This window comes from Danaus plexippus, chromosome 23 (genome assembly GCF_018135715.1).
Source record: "Danaus plexippus chromosome 23, MEX_DaPlex, whole genome shotgun sequence".
In the NCBI taxonomy this organism is placed as follows: domain Eukaryota; kingdom Metazoa; phylum Arthropoda; class Insecta; order Lepidoptera; family Nymphalidae; genus Danaus; species Danaus plexippus.
The window spans coordinates 1,603,142-1,629,107 of record NC_083551.1 but is presented as its reverse complement, the minus strand read 5'-3'; the positions used below and the strand labels follow the sequence as shown (position 1 = coordinate 1,629,107).

The following is a 25,966-nucleotide window of genomic DNA, read 5'->3' as shown; positions in this document are numbered from 1 at the left end:
AAATGCATCATATATTATGTTGAGATAATTCATATGTATCCAGCATCCCATGACTGTGCACAGAAGTATCAATATCCTCCGATTACAGCCCACGCTTGTTGATCAGTTTGAAAAACAACACAATATAAACTCGGCATTAAAAATGTTATGTGTTTTAATTTTGTACGATTGTGTACAACTTAGGTTTGTTAAAATTATATCTATTTTGCAAGACATATACCTTAAGATTAAGATTTCCCCCAAAAAAATATAGTTTCGTGATTGTAAATAATATATATTTTTTGGAAATTCGTGAACTGTTAATCTTTGTGCCGTTTGAGATAGTTTAGAGACAAACGAATACGCCGGTTACCACTAGTTATATCACAAATGATACCGTTATTATTAATTTTTTTCACGAAAATTGTCGGTTAAATTATTATGTAAAATATCTCATTTAAGTGAACATTGTATGTTCTTTATGAGAAAAATAAAATTCTTAAACCACAAAATCGCTTGGTATATGTGCATGTATATAATGCACTATGTAGCCTTACCATTCGTTTTAACTAGAAACTAAACAGTTAACAGTTTGTAATTTCCAATCGTTGCATGTAGCACTGACATTACTAGATAAATTTAAATACTGGATACTGTGCGTTTAGTTTGCGTATGCGAACTCGTTACGCCCTCTAGTGGATAATAAAAATAACATTGTAATTAATTAAAAATGAAAAACTAATTTAATCATTTTAAAACTGTCGTATCGTTATCATTCTTCATGACCCAGTGAACTATGAATATAATTTTTGTAATGTAAATTAGCAATGCAGAATGAAATGAGAACGAGTATGTCAATTGACTAGAGACAATACACGCTCTTTTTAATGGTAAATATATATGAAATCCTTTCGTTATTAAGCCGCGTTTAACAGAGCGCGCGTTAATCAGTGGCCTTTATGTTCCTTCAATAGCTTTAGTATTGTAATTATGACGTTTTAATGACGAAGTTAAATTTAACGGTCCCTTTTACCGCTTAGATTAATTGGTTAATAAAAATATTATGTTGGAACTATTGATGTGATTGTTTCTTAAGAGTTTAACAAGCATTTTTATTAACTTTTTTTTTTTTGGATTTAAGCATTGGCTATATATTGTTTTATTTTATCTATATATAAATTTTCTAAACATGATCTTGGATAGTATTTGTCGTGATAAACTTTCTTTGAGATCTGCTAAAATATTCGAAATCTAGAACAACTTCCTTAAAATAATTCTAATTTCCAAACTAAAGAGGTGGCGGACAAAAGCTAGTCCAGAAGAAGTTGACAATACAATAGCTAGCCTACAATTAATTACCAGCACTTCCGGCATAATATCAAAACATTCAACACAGCACACATACTTCCTGTATTCCAGCTTTTGAGTTTCCAGGCGGAGAGATTCGAAGTTGAGGTGGACGAGACGAGGGTGTCGCTTGCAGCCGAAGTTTTCGGACGGTATCTGAAGACGGATGACGTAGATGCCGTCACTGACGTAGTACCATCAGACGTCATCAATGATGCCAGCAAACTGCTCGAAGGTAAGAGTAATGATGGTAGAAGAGAAAATAGTACGCGGAGTCCCTTCGCGCTGACGAAGTGAATCTAAATAATGCGGAAACGAGAATAGGAAGGGATAGATATCAATGATTAGTTTATTCATATTGTTTCTTTAAGACAAACATTATAAACATTGCTTAAAATTCACAATTGACCCACCCATTTACCCTCGTTCCATCTCTTTCTATCCCCTCTCCCTCCCTCTTAACGCAACCTTGTTGGAAGTCGGTTTAGAAGTTTCAATTCAAAAGAATATAAAAGTTTTTTAATTCGATTTGATTGTTTGTATATATGTTGCTGATGTGAAAAAATAGTCCCAATTGTAAATCACGAAGATATACAAGCTTTACCAATGTAAAGATACATACATACATTTACATCCTATGAAAGAATAACAATGATGAATGTCTTTAGTGTAAAATTATTGTCAGGATAATAAATAAGTATTGATGATTGTATGTCAAGGAATATTCCAGATTTCACTTTCTCGGGCGGTTCCAAGGACATTTTTAGCGAATGCATCCGGTGTGTGAAGAGTCACTTGGCGGGTACTCCGTTCGCGGAGTTCGAGAGGTCGATGTACTTTCATAGATACTTACAGTGGAAATGGCTGGAAGCTCAGCCGGTCACCCAGAACACCTTCAGGATGTACAGAGTCTTGGGAAAGGGAGGCTTTGGAGAAGTCTGCGCATGTCAGGTAAATAGAAATCTCATCAGTGGAACTTTAGACGTCACTAAGCATATTGACGATTGACTGAAAAAACGATATAGCATCAGATTTTTACTTAATTGTTATTCATGTTCAGAATTGTTTATAAATGTCTTATCAGCAGCCGGATTTGCTAATGTACCTACAATCATAATGCCAAAGAAAATAGCCTTTTGTTATTGCTGTTTCTTGCGGAACTATAATTTTTTTCTTGATTTGAAAATTCCTAAATATAAATTTTACGCACACGTACATTTATCCTTCGGTTATGTGAGACTTAATTAAACTTGGTTAAAGACGTCTCCAAGTCCATGGGCGTCTCATTTTCTGTTAATAATCTTTGAATATGTTTCATTATAAACATCATGATATCATAATCACCAGGTGAGAGCCACTGGCAAAATGTATGCATGCAAGAAATTGGAAAAGAAACGCATCAAGAAGAGGAAAGGCGAGGCCATGGTGCTCATCGAGAAGCAAATCCTGCAAAGAATAAACTCGAGATTCGTCGTTAATTTAGCGTACGCCTACGAAACTAAGGACGCTCTGTGTCTGGTTCTAACTATTATGAACGGTGAGCTTAAAGTAGACGCGTATTTAGTTTGGGTCCATGAAGCCTTGTACCATTAGAGATACAAAGTATTCTCGTTTAGTTTTATCATATAATTAAGATCCAATAGGAACCCGCTAGATATCCCAATACTGTAGTCCAGATTTAGTAATCCTAATGTCATTCAACAATAAAGGTCTGTATCATTTGCTGGTTACGATGATTTATGGAATTATTCAAAGAAGTTGAAGGTAGTTTTGGAAAGTAGATACTTGGGAAGAATTTGTTTCATTCCGATTCCCTCACTATCATACCTACATACAGATGTAGGACGTTTTTTTTGGATTGTGAATTTGGTTAGATAGAGAGAGGAGCTTGGACGGTGGAGGGGACATTAAACGCACGCTACATAGGGCCCTTTAAACCTACACCTGGGTCGCAAGTCCCAGGCGCTGTTGAAGCTCCTCTCCCTGCGACGCCATGGACCCGGCACCCTCACGGTAACTCCAAGGAATGCTGAGAAGTTTCGTTTCATATATCCTATCATCCAGGTGGTGATCTGAAGTTCCACATCTACAACATGTGTGGTGCTGAGAGCGGTTTAGGGCTAGAAAGGGCAAGGTTCTACGCGGCGCAGGTCGCCTGCGGACTTGAACACCTCCACAGGATGGGCATCGTTTACAGGTATTGAGGGTGAGACGAGTGTGCGAGTAGCCTTAGTTGCTGAAATCTTTACCTAATTGAAATTCATTAATATTCAAATAAAAAAATTATGGACGCGAGAGCAGATTCGACACTGCGGCCTTCGAATTACCGCGATCTAATGTCTTTGATACTTAGGATGTAGTACTTTTTAGGTGACGAATTAAAAGTTTCTTACGTCGACAGATTCTAATAATGTCTTAGAGGTTTTTATTAAAGTATTTCATGGTGGATGCTCTAGGGATTGCAAGCCGGAGAACATTTTGTTGGATGACGTTGGCCACGTCCGGATCTCGGATCTGGGGCTGGCTGTGGACGTGCCGGAGAGCGGCGGGGTCAGGGGTCGTGTGGGCACCGTGGGGTACATGGCGCCCGAGGTCTGTCTCCGTTATACTATTACAGTTGAACTGAATTATTCACAATAAATGAGACTAATATTTTTCTGATAACTAAGCGTATTTTATTATTTTAAAAACTACACACTCCCGACGTTTCAATTGCTGCAAAGTAAAGAAAAATATTAGTTTCATTTAAATGAATACTCGCGTAGTTCTTGGATCTCGTTATGAGTTATACACATTCGTGGTAAAATTACACACGAACATTTCCGTCCTTATACACATTATTATATTATTGGTGTAGTTTGAATATTTTCTCAAAGAATTCTATGAGAAATTTCAGCATCAAGCCCCCGTAGGTTTGTTTAATGTTAAAATATCCGAGTAAATTGTACCCGGTTAGATGAGATGTGTACAAAATATGTCGTTGTATGGCCATTAGCTATCATTGTATGGGTGACCTCAACAATTAGAATAGCCAATTGAAATTTACCCTCAGAATCCTCATAGTGTTTATCCTCAGCTCCAGCACTCTTCATTATTTTTACAATGCAAATGGTAATATTTTATAATAATAACCTCAATTTTATTTTCGTTCCCAAATTAAAGACGGTTTGCTCTTAACAGTAATCTAACGTAGAAATGACAGTTAACTGATCTATATCCAATCGATATGTTGTATTAGAGGGTACATTTAAAATATAGATAAATTCAAAACATTGTTTATTTCATGAATAACCGTTTTATGCTCTAAATGAAACTAGTATTTTTCCGATTACTACGCGTATTTTTTATCCAAAATGTGATCCAAAGCAAAGTAACCGAAACGTCTGGAGTATGTAGTTTTTAAAATAATAAAATACGCGAAGTAATTACAAAGATATTAGTTTCATTTAAATGAATATTCGCGCAAGTCTTAAATCTTATTTATTATACTTTTTTCTTTTTTTTTAGGTGATAGACAACGAGCGGTATACATTCAGCCCGGACTGGTTTTCGTTCGGCTGTCTGGTTTACGAGATGATAGAGGGACGCGCCCCGTTCAGGGCTAGGAAGGAGAAGGTCAAGAGGGAAGAAGTCGACCGGAGGGTCAAGGTGAGGTCATTCACGAATTCACTTCAGATATGGGCAAATCAAATATGAAATTATGTTCAGATAAGTCCAAAGTGAAAATTAAAAGTGAGGGTAGTCGTAATTTTGTCGATTATATAATTTAAACTAAAATTTGGAATATTTTCTGCGAATCTGAATGACCGAATAAATTTATATACACTTCAGAATCTGTGTCAGCAAAAAATTTTATGTAGTATGTTCCAATGTATTTATACGTACCTAGTTGATGGGGACATTGTCACGGCGTATTCTTACTTGACCTCAACCGCTACAAACCAGCGCCATCAAAAAAGTCATAATAATTTCAAAATACAAAGTTTCAACGGAATCACCTTTATGATATTTCCAAATTTAGTTATATGGAAATACAAATAAATGTATTAACATTTAATTCCTCATGTATCCGGATGCTGTTCATCATCAGCACGAGCAGGAGAAGTACAGCAGTAAGTTTAGTGACTGTGCGCGGGCGCTGTGCTCGTCTCTCCTGGTGAAGTCCGCGGCTGGGCGGCTCGGGGCGGGCGGAGGGCGGCGCGGGGCGAGGCAGGTCAAATCTCACAGGTTCTTCGCCAACATGAACTGGGCTAGACTCGAGGCCGGCATGGTAGAGGCGCCCTTCGTACCGGATGTTAGTATATATTTTTTAATGATAGCCATCATTTATGCATAGGCATTCATATATTCTGCCAAAGTACCATGGAGATTAAATATGTATCTATTGAATTACGATTATATATGTCGGAGTTGGATCCAAACCGTGTTATTATTAAAAGAGTGACGTCACCAAAGCCTATATTCTTGAATGTCATCAGGCTCTGAGATATTTAAAGTAACCTCGTAGACGGTTTGACGATTCCCTTACTCCGAAGGGTTCCGTTCCCTGCGCCGGCTCGAGCGAGACTCCCCGTAATCTGTACTCCCGCCTCTATTTATACCGACGCAGCTGGTTATGCGGATGACACCTGATAATTTCAACTACCTTCAGTTATTAGTTATTCAAATGAAAGGAATTGCGCCGATATATATAAGTCTATCAAATTTTACTTTGTTACCCATTGTCATACAGATTCTTTTTATTATCAAAATCTCCTATATTTTCATTCATTGCAATATATACAAGCATTTTGTTTGATAATATAATAGACACATACATTTCCAATCCGTATCTTTTACGGCCTGAAGATACACAATAACCTATAAATGTGCCAACATAGTATTAATTATCATTACAAAGTTTCTGAACGTAAATTACATAGAATGAACACCCTGTATAATTTAATTTCAGCCTCACGCGGTTTACGCTAAGGACGTGTTGGATATCGAGCAGTTCTCCACAGTGAAAGGCGTCAACCTCGACGCTGGTGATGATTCATTCTACTGCAAGTTCAGCACCGGCTCCGTCAGCATACCCTGGCAGAGAGAGATGATAGAGACCGGGTGCTTCAATGAGCTGAACGTGTTCGCGGGTGAGGCTATCGTGACCCACATACCGACATACATCGAGATACCAGTAATAATATATTATCAGCGCCAGGACCGGAATTCCATTAAATAAAATACAATCGATACCTAAAGCGTTTTAAGTCATCAAATAAAACGATACGCAAATAAACGTATGTTAATTATGAAAACAAAATGTGTCGCGCGTGCCGAGCTGCGAGCCAACTCCAACGAGCGCCGCAAAGCGGATGGACGCTCAGCTCTGAACAAACTCCTTATATAGCTTTACTAAAGTGTCAAGGGATAAGTTGTCGACATTGTCATTGCGAATGTCCGTGATCACTTTGAAGCAACCGAAACGTCGGGATTGTATACTTACAAAAATAATAAAAAACGCGGATTGATCTATACATATAAGTTTTATTCAAAAGAATATTCGCGAAAATCTTAGACATCATTAATATGTGATGTTTTTCTTTTCAGAGGATTCTGGTCGTGAGTGTCGCAGTCAGGACCTGTCTCTGTCACCCACCCCGCCCCGGGAGACCACCTCCGGCTGCTGCGGACTCGCTCACAGGGTAACACACACATACACTCACACATACACTACAAGACAGACATGTATATACATAAACTCATACACAAGGAATGATTCGTATCGTCCTTCATCCTGTACTCTTGATAGGAATTTGTATCATGAAAGTAAGTACGGAGCGTTACTAGTTTTTCATTCGCAAATCACCGGACATAGTATCGATAAACTTCGAACTTTACAAAAGACAAATTTAAAGCTTTATAGTTAGTCGAAGTAGACTCATGTTAAGGAGACAGGGAGTAAAGATAAAGTAGGTTATATTAAATTATATAGTGTCCGGTCATATATATTAATGGCTTCTAATTGTAATTAATTACAGGTCCTTTGTCCCCAAAAGAAGATTCCAGCTCGTCTTCGTCCTATCCCGGTCCCAGAACATTTGTTGCAACCTTCATCGCCAGCGCCCAACTCCTCCAACGATACGCCCAACAAGACGCCGGACGTTCAAACCACACCGAACGATGTTCAAAACGCACCGAACGAGGTTCAGACGGGAACCGAACAGAACAGCTGACCGAAATAACCGGAGTTATACCGATGTTTTACGGACGGTTATTTTATATTAACGGTTAAAAAGTTCGCAACGGAATACACAACAAACGGACGTATGATTTATACGTCCGAGAAAACAAACAGTTAGACTTGAACCACGTTTGAACACGGTTTCGTTTGCCGATTGAATTCTTTTGAACCTAATCGCAACTTGTATACGTGGCCATCGAATATGACAGTTAAAATGGCGTCTCATTTGAATTACTGTTTTCATCGTTTAAACCGATCGGCGTTAAGAAAATTGTCTAAAAAAAAAGTCTTGCCCTTTAAAGATTCACAAACAGTCATTCAGATATGACAAAAAAAAGATCATGAACAAATTTAGTATAAGGACGTTTGTGTTTGTGCGGAGATTTTATTATATTTGTATGATGGAATGGAATTTTGTAACATTTTTGACAGGTTTACTAATTATTATTATTATTATTGGTAATATATATATATATTTTAATTCGACTGATTTTATAACGCGTAGCTCAAACCGTCGAACAATGTTGTGTTAAACGACGATGGCAACACTTAGATTATTTTACAAATAATTTCCTAACATGTGTTTATGTTTTACAAACGTCGTACGTCGCAGTTACCTCACTAGTTAATTTATTACTTTCTGACCAGCCATCGTCGTTTTAATTTTATTTGATATTATTTATTCTTTGGAACGCGTGTATTTGTACGGTTGGATTTATTTTTTTTTCAATATTCGCTTGTCTTTGGCGTCGTTTTGATATAGAATAGGAAGGCTTCGATAGATCGTTAGTAGTCACTGAAGTTTTTATTTTTTAAATCGGATAAGAGGAGGTATGGTGTAGTTCAGAGTTTCCCAACTTGCGGGTTGCGAGTTTTGGTTGACAAAATATATATTTATAACATATAAAATTATTATTATCATACCCGCTAACAGTCCAGCGGGCCGCGGGTTGGGAAAATGCTGTAGATTGCTTAACGGGTTCCGTAGACGAACTCTTACAGATCGATATATGACCTCACTTAGAGAGATAAATTAATGCTTTTATTTCAATGCAAGAAACTTATTTTTTTACATACTGATGTAACGAACGCAACAGTAGTGCGTTCACAAATCACAAATATAGTAACTTTTCGAGCAATAATTGTAAAAAGAAAAATAATGTATTATCGGTGAATGTTTTTTAATATATATTAAATACATTATTATTTTAATATTTAATGTTATATGGGATTTTTAAGATTCTTTCTATTCGTATGTGATTCGTGAGATGTCTATCATAATGTAATTCGGGAGGGTGTCATGGTTGTTAATGTGATGTGTTTAAATTCAAACAAATATTTTTTTTTTATATATAACGATAGTTTAATGATGTCTCGAATTAATTTATGACGGGAGAGTTCAATTAAATTTATATTGAGAGTGGAGCGCGGATGTACTCGGCTACACACACGGGCGTGCACCGTCGTGTAGATGTCAGTGATGCGTTTCGGTGTGTAAGTTTTATTGTAATCTTGGATCTTAACGTCTGTTTGGCACTGGCGTCGCGACGTCAGTGACGTCACCACTCCTTAGTGTACGTTGCGTGTGAGATTTGACGTAAAATATAATATATTTGATAGTATGTAAGTCCGTATACACGTCAATTTGCTCACCGATAGATCTAGCTAAGCACGGCCGATGAACGCTTTAATGATATACCGTAATTATTTTTTTGTCAATAACATTATAATAGCAGGAATCTATTTTTATATATATTTTTAATCAAATCTCACACGCGTTGTTGTCGATGGTTATATTGTCGCACATTTTCTTAAATATCTCACCGACTGCTTTCATTCCATAGCGAAGTCGCCATTGCTTGGAGCTGATACGAGTTCCCGGTGTCGTCACTCGGACTTGCTTAATTTGCAGTCGATTGGCAGAATTGGTGGAGACATTCGTAATGATTTTAAATCGATTGCAAATTAAATTGTTTTCGAGCGTGTCCTTTGAACGCACAGAGAAATACAAATAAGAATTGCGAGTATTTACTTCACCGAATTTTGTTAGGTGTTACGTGATTATTTACTTGACGCGTGCAACGGAACGTCGCCCGAACTGCTGCGTTCCGTTCCACGCAATTATTCTCATACCTGTATTATACTCATTGATGCATTTTCGACTAAATGTATTGAGATATTATTTGTATTTATAGTAAGGGCCTGTTGTGAGAGTCGGTTGTAGAATTACGCGAATATAAGTTTTATATTATGATGTATTAAGGTTTATTTTCGCGTAGTTGTCACGTGGCGGGTTCTAGCGTCTTAGTGGAATGTAAACTTAGCTTTCTTGATACTGTTAGTCGTTATTGCAGTATTTTGATGCAAATATTATTTAATAAGTGTATTCATAAATAAATTGACTCCGATATAGAATTGATGTTTCTGTTAAACATCCCAGAGCGAAGGAAGATTATTTCGAAGTAATGTACTGCGAAGGGAAACATCGCGAGGAAACCTGGACTTGTAATTTAAAATTAGAAGTTTGGAATCGCCAATCCGCCTCGAGCGAGCTCGGTGGTCAATGCTAACCTTCTCCATGAAGAGGCTTTTGCTCAGCAGTGAGCACTGATGGGCTGATGATGATGATGATGTATAAACAAACTTTATTAATATTAAAAAAAACAGGTTGAAATTTTTTCAAATAAGAAAAAAAGAATACAAAATAGTAACAAACAGAAATGTAATAACAATTCTTAACAACATCGATGGCGAAGATTGCGCTAGTTTGATTATTTTACAACTAATGCCGGTTAATTTTGTGTTTTCATTGGAACCAAAATTAAGTGATTGATTGGAACCAATCAGAGTATTCTACGCAAAAAACCTGTAACATAAACCACAGGGAAACAAATGATCCATAGATATTAAGATTTAGCCTTCTTCTTCTTAGCGTCTTTTTTATCCACGTATGTTCTTGGGAACAGCACGAATTTTCCACTTTGGATATTCCTTGTCTCCATCGCCCCATTTCTCCACGCTCCTTGGCAGTGTCGCCACAACCTTCTATCTTCGGGTACGCCAAGTTTGTCTAGCAGCTTATTGGACAGCGACGGAATTATAGGATGCAAAATGATCGAGCAAATCCTCAAGGCTTCCATCGTGATATGAATGACGGCGTCCAGTTCCTCTTGCCGTTTCATCTTCTTCAGTTCCCAGGGTTTGATAGTCTCGAGGAACAGGTTTCCTAGATGCAGGACTTTCATAACGGCGTCCACCACTTTGTAGAACTGATAGTTGCTGTAATGAGTGTGGCATTCGTCTGAAAGATATTTTATGAATTTATATCTGACTTCCCGTAGGAGAAGATCGTATAATGTTAGCGTTATTAAAATGCTAATGAGACAGATTTTTTTTTGGTAATATTCAGGATAGACTATATATTTTTTATAAAAGTAAAAGTGGTCGTTTCCTTTAATATACAGGCATGTATTTATACATACACAAAAACTAGTCCACATATATATAGGATATACACATCTTCTATGAATTTAGTGATATATTTAGTTTAAAAACATTAAGTTCCCCTCTCACCGGGTAATCTATCAATTTGGTCCATCAGTCGCGAAGCCAATTCATGTTGTAATCCCTTATTGGCTGGGAATTCCTCTCTTGGGTTTAGAGCGGTGCCCGTGACGCGCGCGGCGAGGTTACCGAGCGTGTCCGCCAACTCAGAGTTAGCAATGTTCAGCAACTTGACCGAGCTGAAATCTAATTTTAACGTAATAACATCTATGGCCCTACTCAATGTAAAGAAATCACTATTTTTTGTGTTGCCATTACACACCACAGGTATTTGCTATATATTTGACTTAAAGATTATTTTTTTTATGAAAGAGTTAACAGCAGAAAAATAATGATATTGACAATAATTTTATGTTAATATTATATATGTGGGGGGTTGTATATTATTGATCAAGTAGTATGTACTACAGATAGCTTTTTTTATGTCATTAGGGCGTTTACTCACTGGCGTCGTCAGCTAGAGTAGCCTCCCTTAGCATCATGTACCGCAGTGCGCCAGGCACGATCGTCTCTCGAGGCGAGATCACGTTGCCTAACGATTTGGACATCTTAGATCCATCTACAGTCCAATGAGCGTGACACACGAGCCGGCGTGGCGGGTGACGCCCGGACGCCATTAGAAATGCCGGCCAGTAAATACCGTGGAACCTTCATTAACATATAATTTAAGGTTTGATAACGTCTTTAGCGAGTACTCATTTAAATATAATATTATCGGATTACTACGCGGATTTTATTATTTTAAAACTACATAATCCCGACGTTTCGGTTACTTTGCAGCAACAGTGATCACGGGCAGACGAGATGTCGGGAGTAAGTAGTCTTAAAATAAATAAAATAACGCGTAGTAATCCGAAAATATTAGTTTCATTTAAATGTCTTTACTGTTAGTCCTAAGTCAGCCTTTAAAATGGATATAAATATGAATGAGTATAAAAAATACGACAAAATTTACTTATATTTTCATTCACTATACAAAGTTATTAAATAAAATCTGTTTGTTTCATAAACAACTCTATAAAGAACAGATTATACAAATCGAAGAAGTTTGTAAGTAATTAAGAAAATAAATCAATTCCTTTTATCTCTATTTCCTAAGGCCATACTTTTCAAACAAGAATGAATACTCTACCAATTTTTAACTCGACTATATAATCTAAATTACATTCCAAACGGCCAAGTGAAACAAATTTCCGTGAAGGTTGATACAACACTATTAGAATATCGTCTATGTATACAAAAATACTCACTTCAATATATCTTTCCCAACAACCTGCACGTCGGCTGGCCATCCCGCACAATCTCCGTCCCCATAACCACAAACCGTGAGGTAATTCACGAGAGCATCCAACCACACGTACACACTTTGTTCCTCATCATCAGGTACCTGGTGAAACCCGTGTATGAGGTCATTATATTCGAAAATTTCACTTTTCGAATTCAGGTTTGTCCACAGCACTAATATTTGTTCATTCTTTACGCATATAAAACTTTTTATACGGAGATTATAATGAATTTTATATCCAGAGTACGTACGATATGTTTCATGACATTTGTTATGTTTTGTTATTGGTGCAGTAGAAGATATGTGGGTGTAGAAAAATCAAGAACTGAAATGTCCTCTTATAATTCTTAAAATTTTGTAAACTGTGAGTAACTAAAAAATTATCACAGTTTATCGGAGGGATACCCTAAGAAAATCGCCCAAAAAAGTATCTACTTGTAGTTAATTTCAAACAGGTTATTAATCAAGCCAATGTTCTATTATTGCAAATTTACTCCAAAACTATAAATATTTGTTAGAAAACTTTAATCATTAAAATATACATTATTAATGTGACGTTAAAAACATTGAAGAGATTTTGCTAAAACTTCCCAGTGATGTAACGTTGGCATCAGAATAATAAATACCGTATATTTTGGATTCAATAATACCACGTACGTAGTTTATGCCATATGCCTACAACGGTTATTTAAGGAATATTACATATTTTGTCTAAATCTAGTAAATGTAAATGTGTACATACCCTTATAGCCCAATGCACTCTATCAGCTGGTCTGCTCACTGATATATCAGGAAGGTAGGCGTCTTTCGACACCAAATCTTGCAACTGTTTTTGGAACTTTGTAGGAACGATCACACCGTCTGTATATCATCGTCATATCGTTATCACGGTGAATGATATGATATAATTATATAAATTCTGACTCACATATTTAGAAACTGGTTCCTCATATAAGATAATGCAATAAAAGTTAAAAAAATAATAAAGTAGTTGCTACGTTTTCAATTATTTCTTATTGACAAACAAACAGTTTTAAATATAATATTAGTGCAATATATTTAAAGTAATACCTATTTTAGAAATAAATTTCCAACTAAAGAACATATGTATTAAGATTTTCTGAACATTACAATGTTAAAATATATAATAGTCTTACATTAAAAGTGTCATAATGTTACAGTTTTTTTACAGTTATTGTTACAGTCGGTGTATAATAATCATTACCTGTACTGAGCCACTCGTGTAGATGTGTCTTGAATGCGCTTAATCTGAACATGTAATTTGTTTCCTCCGTCCAATCTACTCTGTGACCGGACTCTATTGATACTTTGATCTGTAAAAATAAATTTACAGAACATTTTCATAATTCTAGTATTTTACTATTAAAATTCTTTTTGTAACAAATAAAATAAAAAAAAAAAATAACTTGCTTATTCTATTATGTGTTTGTATAGAAAAAAAAAATTAAAATTATATGAATTATACTGCAATGTGTTGTCAGACAGGTAAGGTTTTTTTTAAATAATGTTTAGGCATTAATTATGTCAAAATACTGCCATATCTGTACTCTGTTCTCTTAAGTCCAAATTAGTGTATTAATTTATTTAACTATGTCCACAATCTTAACTTCAATTTAACATCCTGTAATTACACAATTTTTAATACGGGAATTAAAAATTATTTAAATGAATCTAATTTTTACGCATTACTACGCGTTTTTTGTTATTTTAAGCGTACTCCTGATATTTCAATTAATTTGCAACAAATGTGATCCAAAAGCAATCCGAAAATTTAATTAAAATGAATACACCTAAGTCTTAGATCTCGTTATTAAAAAATATCTAGATCTACATTACAATTACGTCCAATAATATTAATTTATCTCACTTTCCCATTTTCTGTGACTTCATCCCTTGTATGTGATTCCGGCACAAATGCTTCGTCATTTACACTGTACCATCCAGCATATTTTGCTTTATATATGTAATCATTTTTAACTAACTTTCTCTGTAAAAAAATATTATGTATCATAAAACTATTATATTAGCTTGATTTTCTTTATTATTAATATATCTAGTCCATAATAAAGTATTATACCCAGAAATGAGAAACGGCTTTCTTGTGTCTCTCCTCCGTTGTCCTGACAAAGTCTGTGTATTCCACTTCATATTCATCGAATAATTCTCTATATTCTTTGGATATATTATCACAGTAGTTTATTAGTGACTTGTTTGATTTAGCCGCAGCCTGTTGTATTTTTGTTCCATGTTCATCCGTGCCTGTGAAATGTATTTACATTATTAAAAAGAAACCTTCATAGAATAAAATAAAAAAACCTCATCATCAACATCCTATCGGAGCTCACTGCTGAGCAAACACCTCCTCGCACATGGAGAAGGTTAGAGTATTAATCACCACACTTGCTGAGGCGGATTGGTGATTACAAACTTATAATTTGCAATTATAAGACCAGGTTTCCTCACGATGTTTTCCTTCACCATCTATCAGTGGTGTCTAAATACTCTTATAAAATACAAATGACTGGGAAACTTTGGTACTATTGGTACTTGGCAGTTTTCAAAACCCGCACCCTCATGCATGAGAAGCGAGTCTTTAACCTCTAGGCCACCATTTTAAGAAAATCTGCTAAAGATTTAAGAAGATTTTTTGATATAAAAAAATTGATCATTACTTCCCAAGTCTTTTTATAGATAATTTTTAAAATAATACATACCAGTGCTGAATTTTACATTGCAGTTGGGATCTGTTAACTTCTCGAACCTCTGTATTGCATCTGCAACAACTGCTGTATACAGATGACCTAGATGTGGAGCTAAAATAAAGACATGTTTTTTATTAACTAATAAGGAAAGAAATTTATATGGTATACTTAATATAAATTACTTGATATTATAAGTAATTGGTGTTAAAATAAGAGGATGTCAACAAGAATGTCCTCTCTGGCTGTCTAGCTTGTACAAAAAACGAATAAGAAAAAGAGAGGGAAGAGGTTGAAAATAGGACTATTTTGATCTAGTGCTAGACACATTAAATTCAAATTTTCAGATGAAATATCATGTTACAAATATTACCGGCATTCACGTAGAAGATTGGTGTTGTAATATAGAATGGTCTTTTATTTATCACGGAAGACAATAATCTTAAAGTTAATCTCATTTTTTCTACTTTCAATACTTTTAGGTTATATTCAACATATACTTATTGTATTGTACCTATTTGATTCTTATAGAATCCTAGTTGGTAATTATTTATATAATAGATGACATTAATTTTAATTATTAAACACATGTGTTTATAGTAACCCCATAACAAAAAAATAGGTAAAATATTTTCAAAACAAACAATTGTCAGAATTCTTAATTCTTAAATGTCAAACAAGGTATTATTCTGTCTAATATTAAGTAAGTTTTAAGTTAATCTAAGTTTATTTTCAAAACTAGGTTTAATGCCCAATAAAAGATATTAATTTTTTTAAATCAAATATTCAAGTATGATTACAATATTATAATGTAATATATTTATTTTAAAAGCGTGCTTTACAAAACGTAACGTTGACATTTGTCACAGACGAAAAATACTTGTTATTTACGTTTTGCTCGTGTCGGCTCTGTCAGCTGAATTGTTGCATATTTTTAAAACATTAGGTACTTTTAAAACATTTTGTGCCCAAAAAAGAAAACTTTGCTGAATATGGATGACGTCGAGAATGAAAATGAGTTCAATCGAAACAAGGTAACTTGATCGAGGTTGTTTTTACCAAGTGTTCACCTTGAATGATATTTTTACTTGTTCTTGTTATTTACAATATTTATAGAGACACCTTACATTCATATAGTAAAAAACAATTTCTCGTCAAATAACTTCAGATATGAAAGTAAGTTTATTTATTTGTAATTATAGAATATTAATATCAACACATTAGCATGTTTTATTCTATTATAAATAAATATTTTATTTTATCATAAAATTTTCGGAAAGGTTTTCCCCAACTATTATCTTAGCATTGTTATTATAACCTTTAAGTTTGACTTAAATTTACATTATAACTTTTGAACTTATAACTTTTGAAATTATAACTTTTCAGGGGCGAAGTCCATCTCCAGGTGTTAAATCAACAGCGGTTGTAAAATATACAGCATTCCAGACTCCTGCTAGTTATGCCAGGTTACAGTGCAACACAGATATCAACCTCCCTCCATCCAACTGGGGTGGGATAGACACTTACGGCTTGAAGCAGATACTCACAAGAGATTCGGGACTTTCAAGGTTCTATTGATAATTTAATGTAAACATTTTTCTGTGTGTGCTTTAATGTTAATCCTAAATATACTGTGGTGTTTAAGGCACAGAATAAGTTAATTTATTGGAAAAAGATAAATGAAAATAGTTATAAAAAATAAAATTATAGAGCTTTATATAATATATGTATTTATATTATATTAATAAATGTTATATGAAAGTTTCTTGCTAGTAAAATAAACCACAGGTACAGTTTGTCTCTTACAATGGCAATATGTAGCAGTCAGTGTATTTACTAAATTTATCTTGTTTCATTGGCCTAACTTTTTTATTAAACGTAAATCTGGCTCCAGTTAAAGTTAAGATTAATTAGTTGACAACTTGTGGTACTTTTGATAATACCAAGTACTGTGTACTTGTATTTGTACTTTTAATAACATACCTATTTTCTAAAGATGATCTAAGTTTTAATTTGTTTTTAACTCATAAACAAATGTGTGGTCAATTATTCTATCTTCTAAATTTTGGTTTAAGGAAACATGTTATAAAGGTTTCTAGAACTTATGATTCAAGAATATCTTTGCAATGCTTCAAGATTCTGCCCAAAACAAAAAATTAGAAAAAATAAGTAACCCAAAAGGAAATATTCTTAGGGCTGTCTTAGTTTAGCATTTGTCATCTTTCACAGCCTCTACTACTTTTGCAATTGTAACAAAGTTATCTAAATAAATTAATTTAGAAATTTCTTGCAAAATACCTTTTAAATTTCTTTACAATAACAAAGTACCAAGAACTATACAAAGAAAATATAATGCTCTTATAATTTTTCAGCTTCAGGATGGCTCACATGTTCCCCGACTGTGTCGGAGAGGTGGACGTTATATCTGATGCAGATTGCATAAAGAATCTCCTCAAGCTACCCTACCAACCTAATGGAACTGTGAGTAATGTCTACAATGGGTAATTATTATAATTAAAATGGCCAAACAATGAGGTTTGATCATATGTGATCAATAAAAATAATACATTATTGATTGGTTTTAAATACTATGGCATGCTATATATATTTTTTTAAATATATTGAATATTAAAATATCCACATATATGTTTAGAACAAAAGATGCCGAACAGTATATAGACATACATATACAAACAGTTTATAGTACATTACGTATAGTTGGTACAGAAACTTAGATAATCTTAAATGTAATTATCTTTTCATTTTGGTGTCCTGTTGTTTGTGTTATTGCAGTAATTGTGGTTATATTCATATATGACTAATTAAGCAAAATTATAGGTTAGTATGATGGTGCATAGAGTTGAAAATACTTTGCTATTGGACGACTTTGATGTCTACGAATACCTGATGAAGTCGGAGTGGTCCTGGTTAAAGGATTTCTTCTACGAGAATGTACTGAAGACTATGTCGGAAAAGGTTAGCTACCACGAAGTATTCAATGTATTTTATGCTGCTCTTCATGAATATATTGATCAATTAAATGTTCTATAAAATATATATTTATTGATGAAAGCCTAGTTTGCTATGACCAATGTATAGCCTATTCTCGCGTACACATTTACGTTGCTGGAGGGATTGTAAACATTATAGTAGAATACTATATAATATATTATAATGTACTTATGTTATGTGGTTTTTATGTTAGGATCGTATCTCTCTGACGTCATCGGCTAGTAGGAGTGCCCTCCAGCTGACTCACAAGTTCCTATCCCACAGTGTGGTGGCGCCACCTCTGCCAGCCAGCCAGCCCTGCCAGCCGATATGTTTACCAGGTTATAACACTGCTATGTTAGTCGGCCCACACGTGTACAATAATATTGCACAATATAGTTGATTGTACCACATTGTTAGCAGTGTATATTTCAGATAGTATTGAAAAATTTAACAGAAGTTTGAGCGGGCTTCAATTTTATTGCGCGATATGTGTTCTTCGTACTGCGCAGGGTTAGTATTGCGCAATATTTTTTCCGTTGACTGTTCTGAGCGGCTTCGATCGGTTCAGACACGTGAATATTATTGGACGTTTGGCTTCAAAGAAGGTGTTCAATAATATTGCACAATAATAATATTGTGCAATATTATCGGGCCTTATGGGCCGCCTTACTGCAGTACAGTTCATGACACAATCAGTCTTAACGTTTATATATTATTATGGCCATTTAAATTGAATTTAGTTTTCAGTATGTTCATTTTTAACAGAGTCGTTGTTTTTTCATTGCTTCTTTTTGGTCATTGGTGTAAATTTAATAATTTTTTATGTTATTCTTTGGCTATTCACACACAGACGCGATTTCCATAAGATTTTGATGTTATTGTTAATGGTAAAGGATATGATCGCTTCTATGAAGAACAATTATCGGAATAGGAGTATTTTTTATTAGATTCGATTAAGGATTTTTCATTATATATTGCAGGACCATTTCTCCCGGAGCCGGAGACTCGTCCGGAAGAACCAGCTAAAGAACAGAGTTTCAATAGAAACGTGCTCTGGACATTCGAAGACATACACATGTTGATAGGTAGTAACCTACCAATTTTCGGCGACAAGGATAGGCCCTGCGTCAGTTTGCGTTTACGAGACGCGAGGGAACCGATAAACGTACTCACAGGCATCGACTACTGGCTGGACAACCTCATGTGCAACGTCCCGGAGGTTCTGATGTGCTACCATTTGGACGGCATCGTGCAGAAATACGAGCCCATGAAGACAGAAGATTTGCCGCACATGGAGAACTCCAAGTTCTCGCCAAAGGTTATAAGGAATGTCGCACAGAATATTCTATCGTTTTTAAAATCTAACGCGACTAAGGCCGGTCACACATACTGGTTATTCAAAGGCCCCCACGACGATGTTGTCAAGTTGTACGACCTGACGACTCTTTGCCCCGATGACATGGACAATCCCTTCACGACGCCCGTGGCGATGCTATTGTACAGGGTGGCCAGGAACATGAGGATGATGAACAGGTCCAAACATGTCCGGCAGCTGCTGGAACACGTCGTGGAATTGCTCGGAAGCGAGAGATACCCTCAGATTGTAGCGTCCTCGCATTATATGCTGGCCGATCTGTATGTACCCGCCACCACAAACCCGGCACATCCAGATTTCAAAGGTGATCTGATGATGAGGTTTATTTTAATTATTTTATTTGTAGAGGAATTTTTGATAGTTTAGAAAGGTTTTAATGTTTTGATGTAGATTCTTAATGGTATTTTATTTAATTTAAGACGAGAGCTCGGACTCCGAAGAGGAAGCTGAGTTTGGTAACTACGCGGAGTGCCCCTCGGCCGACAGGGGCAGACGGACAGACAAGGACGACGAGATTGTACGAGACGTCACTAATGTAAGATACGTGGATAAAATACACAGCGTATATATATACAATACTCAATATAATGTGCTTAGATGATCTAAATAGTGAAATCAATTTAATAACAGGACGATAAGTGCGAGGGAGATGGAAATATAAACAGGGAAGAGTGCGAGCGAGACGGCGATAGTGCTGGCGAACTCACCCTCCGAGTACGGGGTCTGGCGTTAAGAGACATCGGCGATAGGCAGACACACGATACTGTGAGTGCAAAAGATATTAGAATGAGATACTAAGAGAGAGAGATATATAAAGTGCTTTAGGTTTCTGTTGGTGTGATAGAAAGAGATGGAGATATGTAAATCAATGATAAGATAAAGAGATCATATATATATGCTACAATTATTTTGATGGATTTATATTATGGGAATTAAAGTGAGAGAATTCTATACTGTAGTATGAATCGGCTGCAATTGATTGTAGGTTAAAATTAGTTTGCACAATGCACAGAGTAATGAATTACAGACGCTGTTAACATCTTGTTGTTCACTGAGGTGAATTCTTAACATAATATAATGTTTGTATAATGTTTTAGACGAAGAAAACTAAGAGATCCACTACGGGACTGGGCATCGAACCCGCTACCAGATGTGGGCGGGCGCTGAAACACGCGCTCACCGGACTCAAGGCTCTACATCATCTGACCATAGATAAGTCTATGGTAATTCCTGAAAAATTATTAATATTTAACGTTTAAAGAATATGTCAGGTAACTACTATAGGAGAGGTCTATATGGAGAACTGTTGGGTTTGAAATTTTAACTTATCCTAGGTTATATTTATTATTCAGTACATTTAATATCATTTAAGAAAAACAAACAAACAAATATATATATTATTATTATTTATTATATTAATAATGAAAATATTGTAAATGAATTCATTGTAAAAACTTTAAATAATTCAGATTCAAATGTCCGGTGTGGAAAATTGATAAGAATTACGAATGATTTTATAAAATTTTATTACCAGGAAGAGGAAAGAGAACGTCTGAGACAGCAGAAGATCAAAGAGGAACAACATCCGAAAATGGCCAATCCTTACGAACCCATCAGAATGGGCTACAAGACGTCCAAGCTAAAAGATAAAGAGCACACCTCGAGGAGCAGGCGTCGGCGGACGAGGCGGAACTCGTCTAACCACATAGAGACCAACTCGAACGTAGACAAGAACGCCATTTTAGTGCGGAAAGAGAACACGATAACCCTGCAAGAACCGAACCGGGACGACAACTTCGCCTGGAAACTACATCTGAAGACGCTGCTGTATGAAAAAATATGCCTCGCGTACGCCACGCTAGCCGAATACAGCTACTCACACGAGCAGTACGGCTTCTCCTTGAAGTATATAGATCTGGCCAGCAAATGCCAGAAGCTGTTGAGCAATATGATCATCAAGAGTCGCGTGGTGGACGCCAGCTGTCTCATAGGCAGGGTCGGCGACAACTACTTCCAACTGAGCAAACACTGGCCCAGCTTGGACCAGTACAGCAAACAGTTCGGCATGGACCACGAGATCGATAGGGAGATAAGAAACGAGATAGAGAGCGATATGGCGGAAGAAATGGAGGGCTTCGGGGGAGATGAGTTTGAACTGGGTGAGATACATTCACGGTGCATAGTAAACTGTTTGTGGCAATGATGTTCACTAGCTGCCCACGAGATAACGAGTAAATAAATATTATGCTGTTAGTTGAAACGTAAACACGGGCTGGCAGACATTAGGCATACAGTAATATATATATATATGATCTCATTTAAATATTCTTCTGTCTACCCGGTGTTTTTATAAGAAACAGCCAAATAAAGCATCGACAGGAACCTTCTGTCACTCTAAATAACTAATTCTGTCCATCAAGACATCAGATTGCCGCAGACCGAGCGCTCCGCCATGTTGTCCGCGTGCGAGTACTACCGCAAGGCGGCGCTGGTGTCGGACAGCGACCTCAAGAGGGACGAGCTGATGAGGCGCCGGGCTTCAGTGTGCAACGAGCTGGCCGTCCGGTGCATGAGCGACGCGCAACGTAAGGATGTACTGATGTCACGCTCCGTGAGCGGTTCATCATCACAGATTGGTCTTATTATACATCACCATTAACTCCTCAACGGTCATTGATTGAACATAAGTGAACTTCCTGCCATTAAATAGTCTGAGATCCCGCTGCAGGGTTGGTGCGTTCAGCGAGTGTTTGCTGAAAACCAAATTTTTATGTTTATTTATGATGAAGGATGATTATTCTCAGTATTATCGAGATTTGTCATCTACTGCCGCAGCATCCCGGCAAGTTATTTCATCGACGGCCAAAAACAAAGTCAGTCTGCATTTTCTCTGACCACGTGGCAAATGACGTCACGCGCTAACTCTCCCTCTCCCTTAAATATTTATCATCTGTAACAGCCGGCAACCCTTATTCGCGGCCAGATTTAATTAAGCAACCATATATGATAATTAGTAGAAAAAAAAATATCTTCAATTTAACATATAATTCATAAATATACGTTACAAACGGGTGAATACATCGGCATCGCACCTGGTCACTCCTGGCTGCGGAGAGGCTCGGCCAGGTCACAGGTGGGCGACGGCAAGCGGGGGTTTAGAAGGTTCATACTAATCACCGTGCTGCAGACGTTGCTTTATTTGAGAAATAAACGATATGTTTTACCAAAAATCAATTAAAAATAATGGCGGCCAAATTTTGATGGGCACCCTAGTAAATATATTCTCCTAACTGTAAATTAACATACAAAATTGGTTTTAAACAAACACTCGATGCACGCGCCAACCCTGCAGTGGGGTCTCGCACTATCACATCTATATCTCTATTATAAATCAATTAATCTTCCAAAACTCCCTCACCTCCTTGTTCATTATACAATTGATTCTTATTAGTGACGTCATCACGAAACCGTCATATAATTAGAAATAATTTAGTTAATGAACATAAAACTCACAACCGTTAAATGCTAGGAGCAAATGATTCAATTTCCTCATACAAATACGAGAACTAGCGACAGTTCGCACGCTTAAACTATTGATATCTATCTCAGAGATATACATGTCGTCGTTGGACACTTCGGATACGTTGCCGGAGGAGTTTCGTCATCTGTCCAAAAAAGCTGCCGAATATTTGGACGAGGCTACTGAAATATTCCAACACGTGAACGACGTCCCCAACCTGGCCTTGTTGTACTGCAATAAGGCCAGATACATGAGGTTCAAAGTTCACTGCGACAAAGGAGTTTTCGAGTGAGTTTTTTTTTTTTTTTGCCACCAACACTTAAGTTTTCACCTACACTGTCTAAATACAATCTCGTTATAACTCTCATCGTGAGTTCTTATTCGAGTGAAAATTTCCAAAAATATACTTCCATAAACGATTTTTGTATACAAATTTTATTCCAAATTAGACTTGTATTATACAAAAAATATCCTCTATTAATCTCATAATTCCGTTGAAGTACCCTCACCGCGACAGCTTCACGTATACATTAATATTGCGAATTAAATCATCAATATCCGTATGCTCTTAGTGATGAGAAGCGTCGGACTTATAATTCAGCCGAAGAGCTGTACTCCCAGGCGCTCAGGCTGGTGGGATCTCGAGAGGCAGCTATCAAAGACCTGGTATGCTGGGAATTGTCCTGCCACCTGTACACTAGGGCTGTACTCTTGCAGGACCATCCGGAAATCTATGCTAGCGTGAGTTGACCAAAAAAATGTCGCTCCTTAAGGCATTCGTTGCAGATAACATTTAAATTATTCTAGAGTGTTCTATCATTACTATTATTTTTCTGGCATTGAATTGGACATTTTTCATTGAATTTCAGGAAGTTACAGAAGTAGCGGAGGCTTTCAAGCACGCTCTGAAGCACTGCCTGTTGAGTCCGGGCCCGAGACAGTACTTGTATCAATTCAGAGCCGCTATGATATATCACCGGCTGGGATCGCTGTACCATTCACAGTACAGGTGACAGACTCAAAGGAATTTATATATATATATAGAAGGGATCGAATTATGAAGCCTGCGGAACCCTAAAATAAATAAGAATTACACCGTCGACAAGTCACTGACTGATTTCGTTGCTCGTCAAATTCTTTATTGTCGTATAATATTTAATTCTATTCGAAATAATTACTAATTTTTTTTTTGTCATAAAACTAGCTTTTGTGAACATTAGAATATTTTTTTTCTTTTAGGGCTGAAAACACTTTTTCAACTTTCAAATTTGTTTATCATATATTAATTTCCTTAAGAGATATCCTCATTTCTATAACGCGGTTATCTTTAACATTCCTGTTAGTGCATTGGGACGCAGTGAATAGTTTTCGTTCCGTCCGTGGCGCCACTGTGCTCGTTCTGTCAATACCGATAAAGTAATAAAATTTCGTAATATATATACGTTTAATTATTTACCACAATCACTGAATATATTCTTTTAATGAGATCTAAGTTTTTCGCGAGTTTTCATTTAAATCAAACTACATACTCCCGACGTTTCGGTTACTTCGCAGCCACCGCGATCACGGGCAGACGTGTATGATTTTTTTTAAAAATGACGAAACCTCTCAGCATTCAATGGATTCACAGTGCGGATGCCGGGTTCCTCGTCGCAGGGAGAGGAGCTTCAACAGTGCCTGGGACTCAACCCAGATGGAGGTTTAAGGGGCCCCTACCTAACGCGTGTTAAACGCTCACCTCCACCGTCCGAGCTGTTCTCTAACCTGCTAGGGCTGGTGTGATTTATATTCCTTAAGTAATTAACTATGATATTGTATGCAGGAAGAGCCAAGACCCCAGCATCCGCCGGCGCATGTTATCCGCGACGTGTTCCCACTATGAGAAGGCGGCTCTCCAATTCGCCTCCCTTGAGGACCCCGCCATGTTCCTCACAGCACGACTCGAGCACATCGCAGCATTAGAGGCACACGCCGCAGGTATGGCCACCGATTACATATATAAATATATAATAAGATTCTGGATATAAGCATGTTTATTTAAATAAAACTTAAATTATCGGATACTACAACGCGTTTTTTAATATATATATATATATATATATAGCAAGCAACCGTAATCACGATCAGACGAGATGAGAGAATCATTATATACACGTCACGGCGACCGCGGGTAGACTAGCTTTCTGCCGCTGATTCGTCTGTAACGTTATATCAGTGAATGGTTGCTAATATTTTTGTGCTATCAACAAGGCAGCGCCATCTTTTGTCTGTGTTCTAGAACTGTACGAAGTTTGTCTCGTGAAGCTACCCACGTTGTGAGGCGTAGAATTTTCTATAAAATGTTTTTTAAAACACGCTCGTTTCACCAAAAAAAATCTCTTAATTGTTAATAAGAGTACATATAACATTTTATGTATATATTTTCAACAATATTCCCATGTATGCAAAGTATGTTCAATTACAGTGTCGCCGAATCTGAAGTTGAAGTCGCTTCAAAACGCAATAGACTTACTTCGTCAGTGTCACTCAATAATGAAGCTGTTGAAAGATAGAGATCCGGACGAAAAGAAAGAAAAAGATAAACCCGAAGACGGCGACGAGAAGAGTCTGAAAAACGAACATAGTTTACTGAGCTTATACGAGAATAGGCTTCACTATATTTTGAAAAGTATCATACAATACTGCAGATCGAAGTCCAACAAAGATTATGACAAGATTACAGAGATGTACAAGAAGCTGTACAGCGCGTCCCTGAAGATAAGGAGAGACGAGGACGTGAGGCTGTACGCGGCCAGTGTGTGCGACGTGCTCGCGGCCATGGACAGCATCATAAGCGAGTTCCAGTAGTAGGGGTCACGGTGTTGCCACACTCACTGTAAATATAGAGAATCTCCACATTTCACAGATTATTATTTGTTTTTGTGTAAAAATATTATAATAAATCTTTTCATTGATGTTA

At 36.4% G+C, this 25,966-nt stretch overlaps 3 protein-coding genes across 4 annotated transcripts in view; 2 read left to right on the top strand and 1 right to left on the bottom strand.

Moving 5' to 3' along the window:
* Positions 1-9,964, top strand: part of LOC116774950 (G protein-coupled receptor kinase 2) — a 37,515-nt gene extending 27,551 nt beyond the window's left edge. Inside the window, exons 4-13 of one of the 2 annotated variants that reach the window (XM_061524033.1) lie at positions 1,399-1,561; positions 2,057-2,277; positions 2,674-2,863; positions 3,391-3,523; positions 3,783-3,918; positions 4,834-4,974; positions 5,417-5,620; positions 6,278-6,458; positions 6,916-7,010; positions 7,347-9,964. In XM_061524033.1, coding sequence (XP_061380017.1) covers positions 1,399-1,561; positions 2,057-2,277; positions 2,674-2,863; positions 3,391-3,523; positions 3,783-3,918; positions 4,834-4,974; positions 5,417-5,620; positions 6,278-6,458; positions 6,916-7,010; positions 7,347-7,541 — 1,659 coding nt within the window. In that variant the 3' untranslated portion in view covers positions 7,542-9,964. The remainder of the gene's footprint in view (positions 1-1,398; positions 1,562-2,056; positions 2,278-2,673; positions 2,864-3,390; positions 3,524-3,782; positions 3,919-4,833; positions 4,975-5,416; positions 5,621-6,277; positions 6,459-6,915; positions 7,011-7,346) is intronic. The other variant, XM_061524034.1, reaches the window with a different exon arrangement.
* Positions 9,965-10,254: 290 nt separating this feature from the next.
* LOC116774811 (methionine--tRNA ligase, mitochondrial) lies at positions 10,255-15,775 on the bottom strand. Its single transcript, XM_032667575.2, has 10 exons — positions 15,492-15,775; positions 15,134-15,232; positions 14,497-14,678; positions 14,287-14,406; positions 13,624-13,732; positions 13,141-13,259; positions 12,364-12,500; positions 11,559-11,761; positions 11,123-11,299; positions 10,255-10,850 (listed from the first exon to the last, which is right to left on the bottom strand). The coding sequence occupies exons 1-10, from the start codon at positions 15,574-15,576 to the stop codon at positions 10,456-10,458; spliced, it is 1,626 nt and encodes a 541-aa protein (XP_032523466.2). The 5' UTR covers positions 15,577-15,775; the 3' UTR covers positions 10,255-10,455.
* Positions 15,776-15,991: 216 nt separating this feature from the next.
* Positions 15,992-25,961, top strand: LOC116774951 (erythroid differentiation-related factor 1). The gene is made up of 16 exons (XM_061524072.1): positions 15,992-16,152; positions 16,505-16,686; positions 17,491-17,599; positions 17,957-18,094; positions 18,324-18,450; positions 19,093-19,791; positions 19,907-20,022; positions 20,118-20,252; positions 20,585-20,710; positions 21,022-21,646; positions 21,908-22,072; positions 23,097-23,295; positions 23,580-23,748; positions 23,877-24,016; positions 24,830-24,984; positions 25,472-25,961. The coding sequence occupies exons 1-16, from the start codon at positions 16,111-16,113 to the stop codon at positions 25,852-25,854; spliced, it is 3,510 nt and encodes a 1,169-aa protein (XP_061380056.1). The 5' UTR covers positions 15,992-16,110; the 3' UTR covers positions 25,855-25,961.
* Positions 25,962-25,966: the final 5 nt, after the last annotated feature.

Coding starts and splice junctions, on each gene's coding strand:
- LOC116774811 (XM_032667575.2), bottom strand. CDS start 15,576: ATGAGATTAACTTTAAGATTATTGTCTTCCGTGATAAATAAAAGACCA. Junction 12,501..13,140: donor GAGTGCATTGGGCTATAAGG/GTATGTACACAT, acceptor GGGTTTCACCAG/GTACCTGATGATGAGGAACA. Junction 10,851..11,122: donor CCAAATTGATAGATTACCCG/GTGAGAGGGGAA, acceptor AATATCTTTCAG/ACGAATGCCACACTCATTAC.
- LOC116774951 (XM_061524072.1), top strand. CDS start 16,111: ATGGATGACGTCGAGAATGAAAATGAGTTCAATCGAAACAAG. Junction 21,647..21,907: donor GGGAGATGAGTTTGAACTGG/GTGAGATACATT, acceptor CTGTCCATCAAG/ACATCAGATTGCCGCAGACC. Junction 24,017..24,829: donor CTGTACCATTCACAGTACAG/GTGACAGACTCA, acceptor TATTGTATGCAG/GAAGAGCCAAGACCCCAGCA.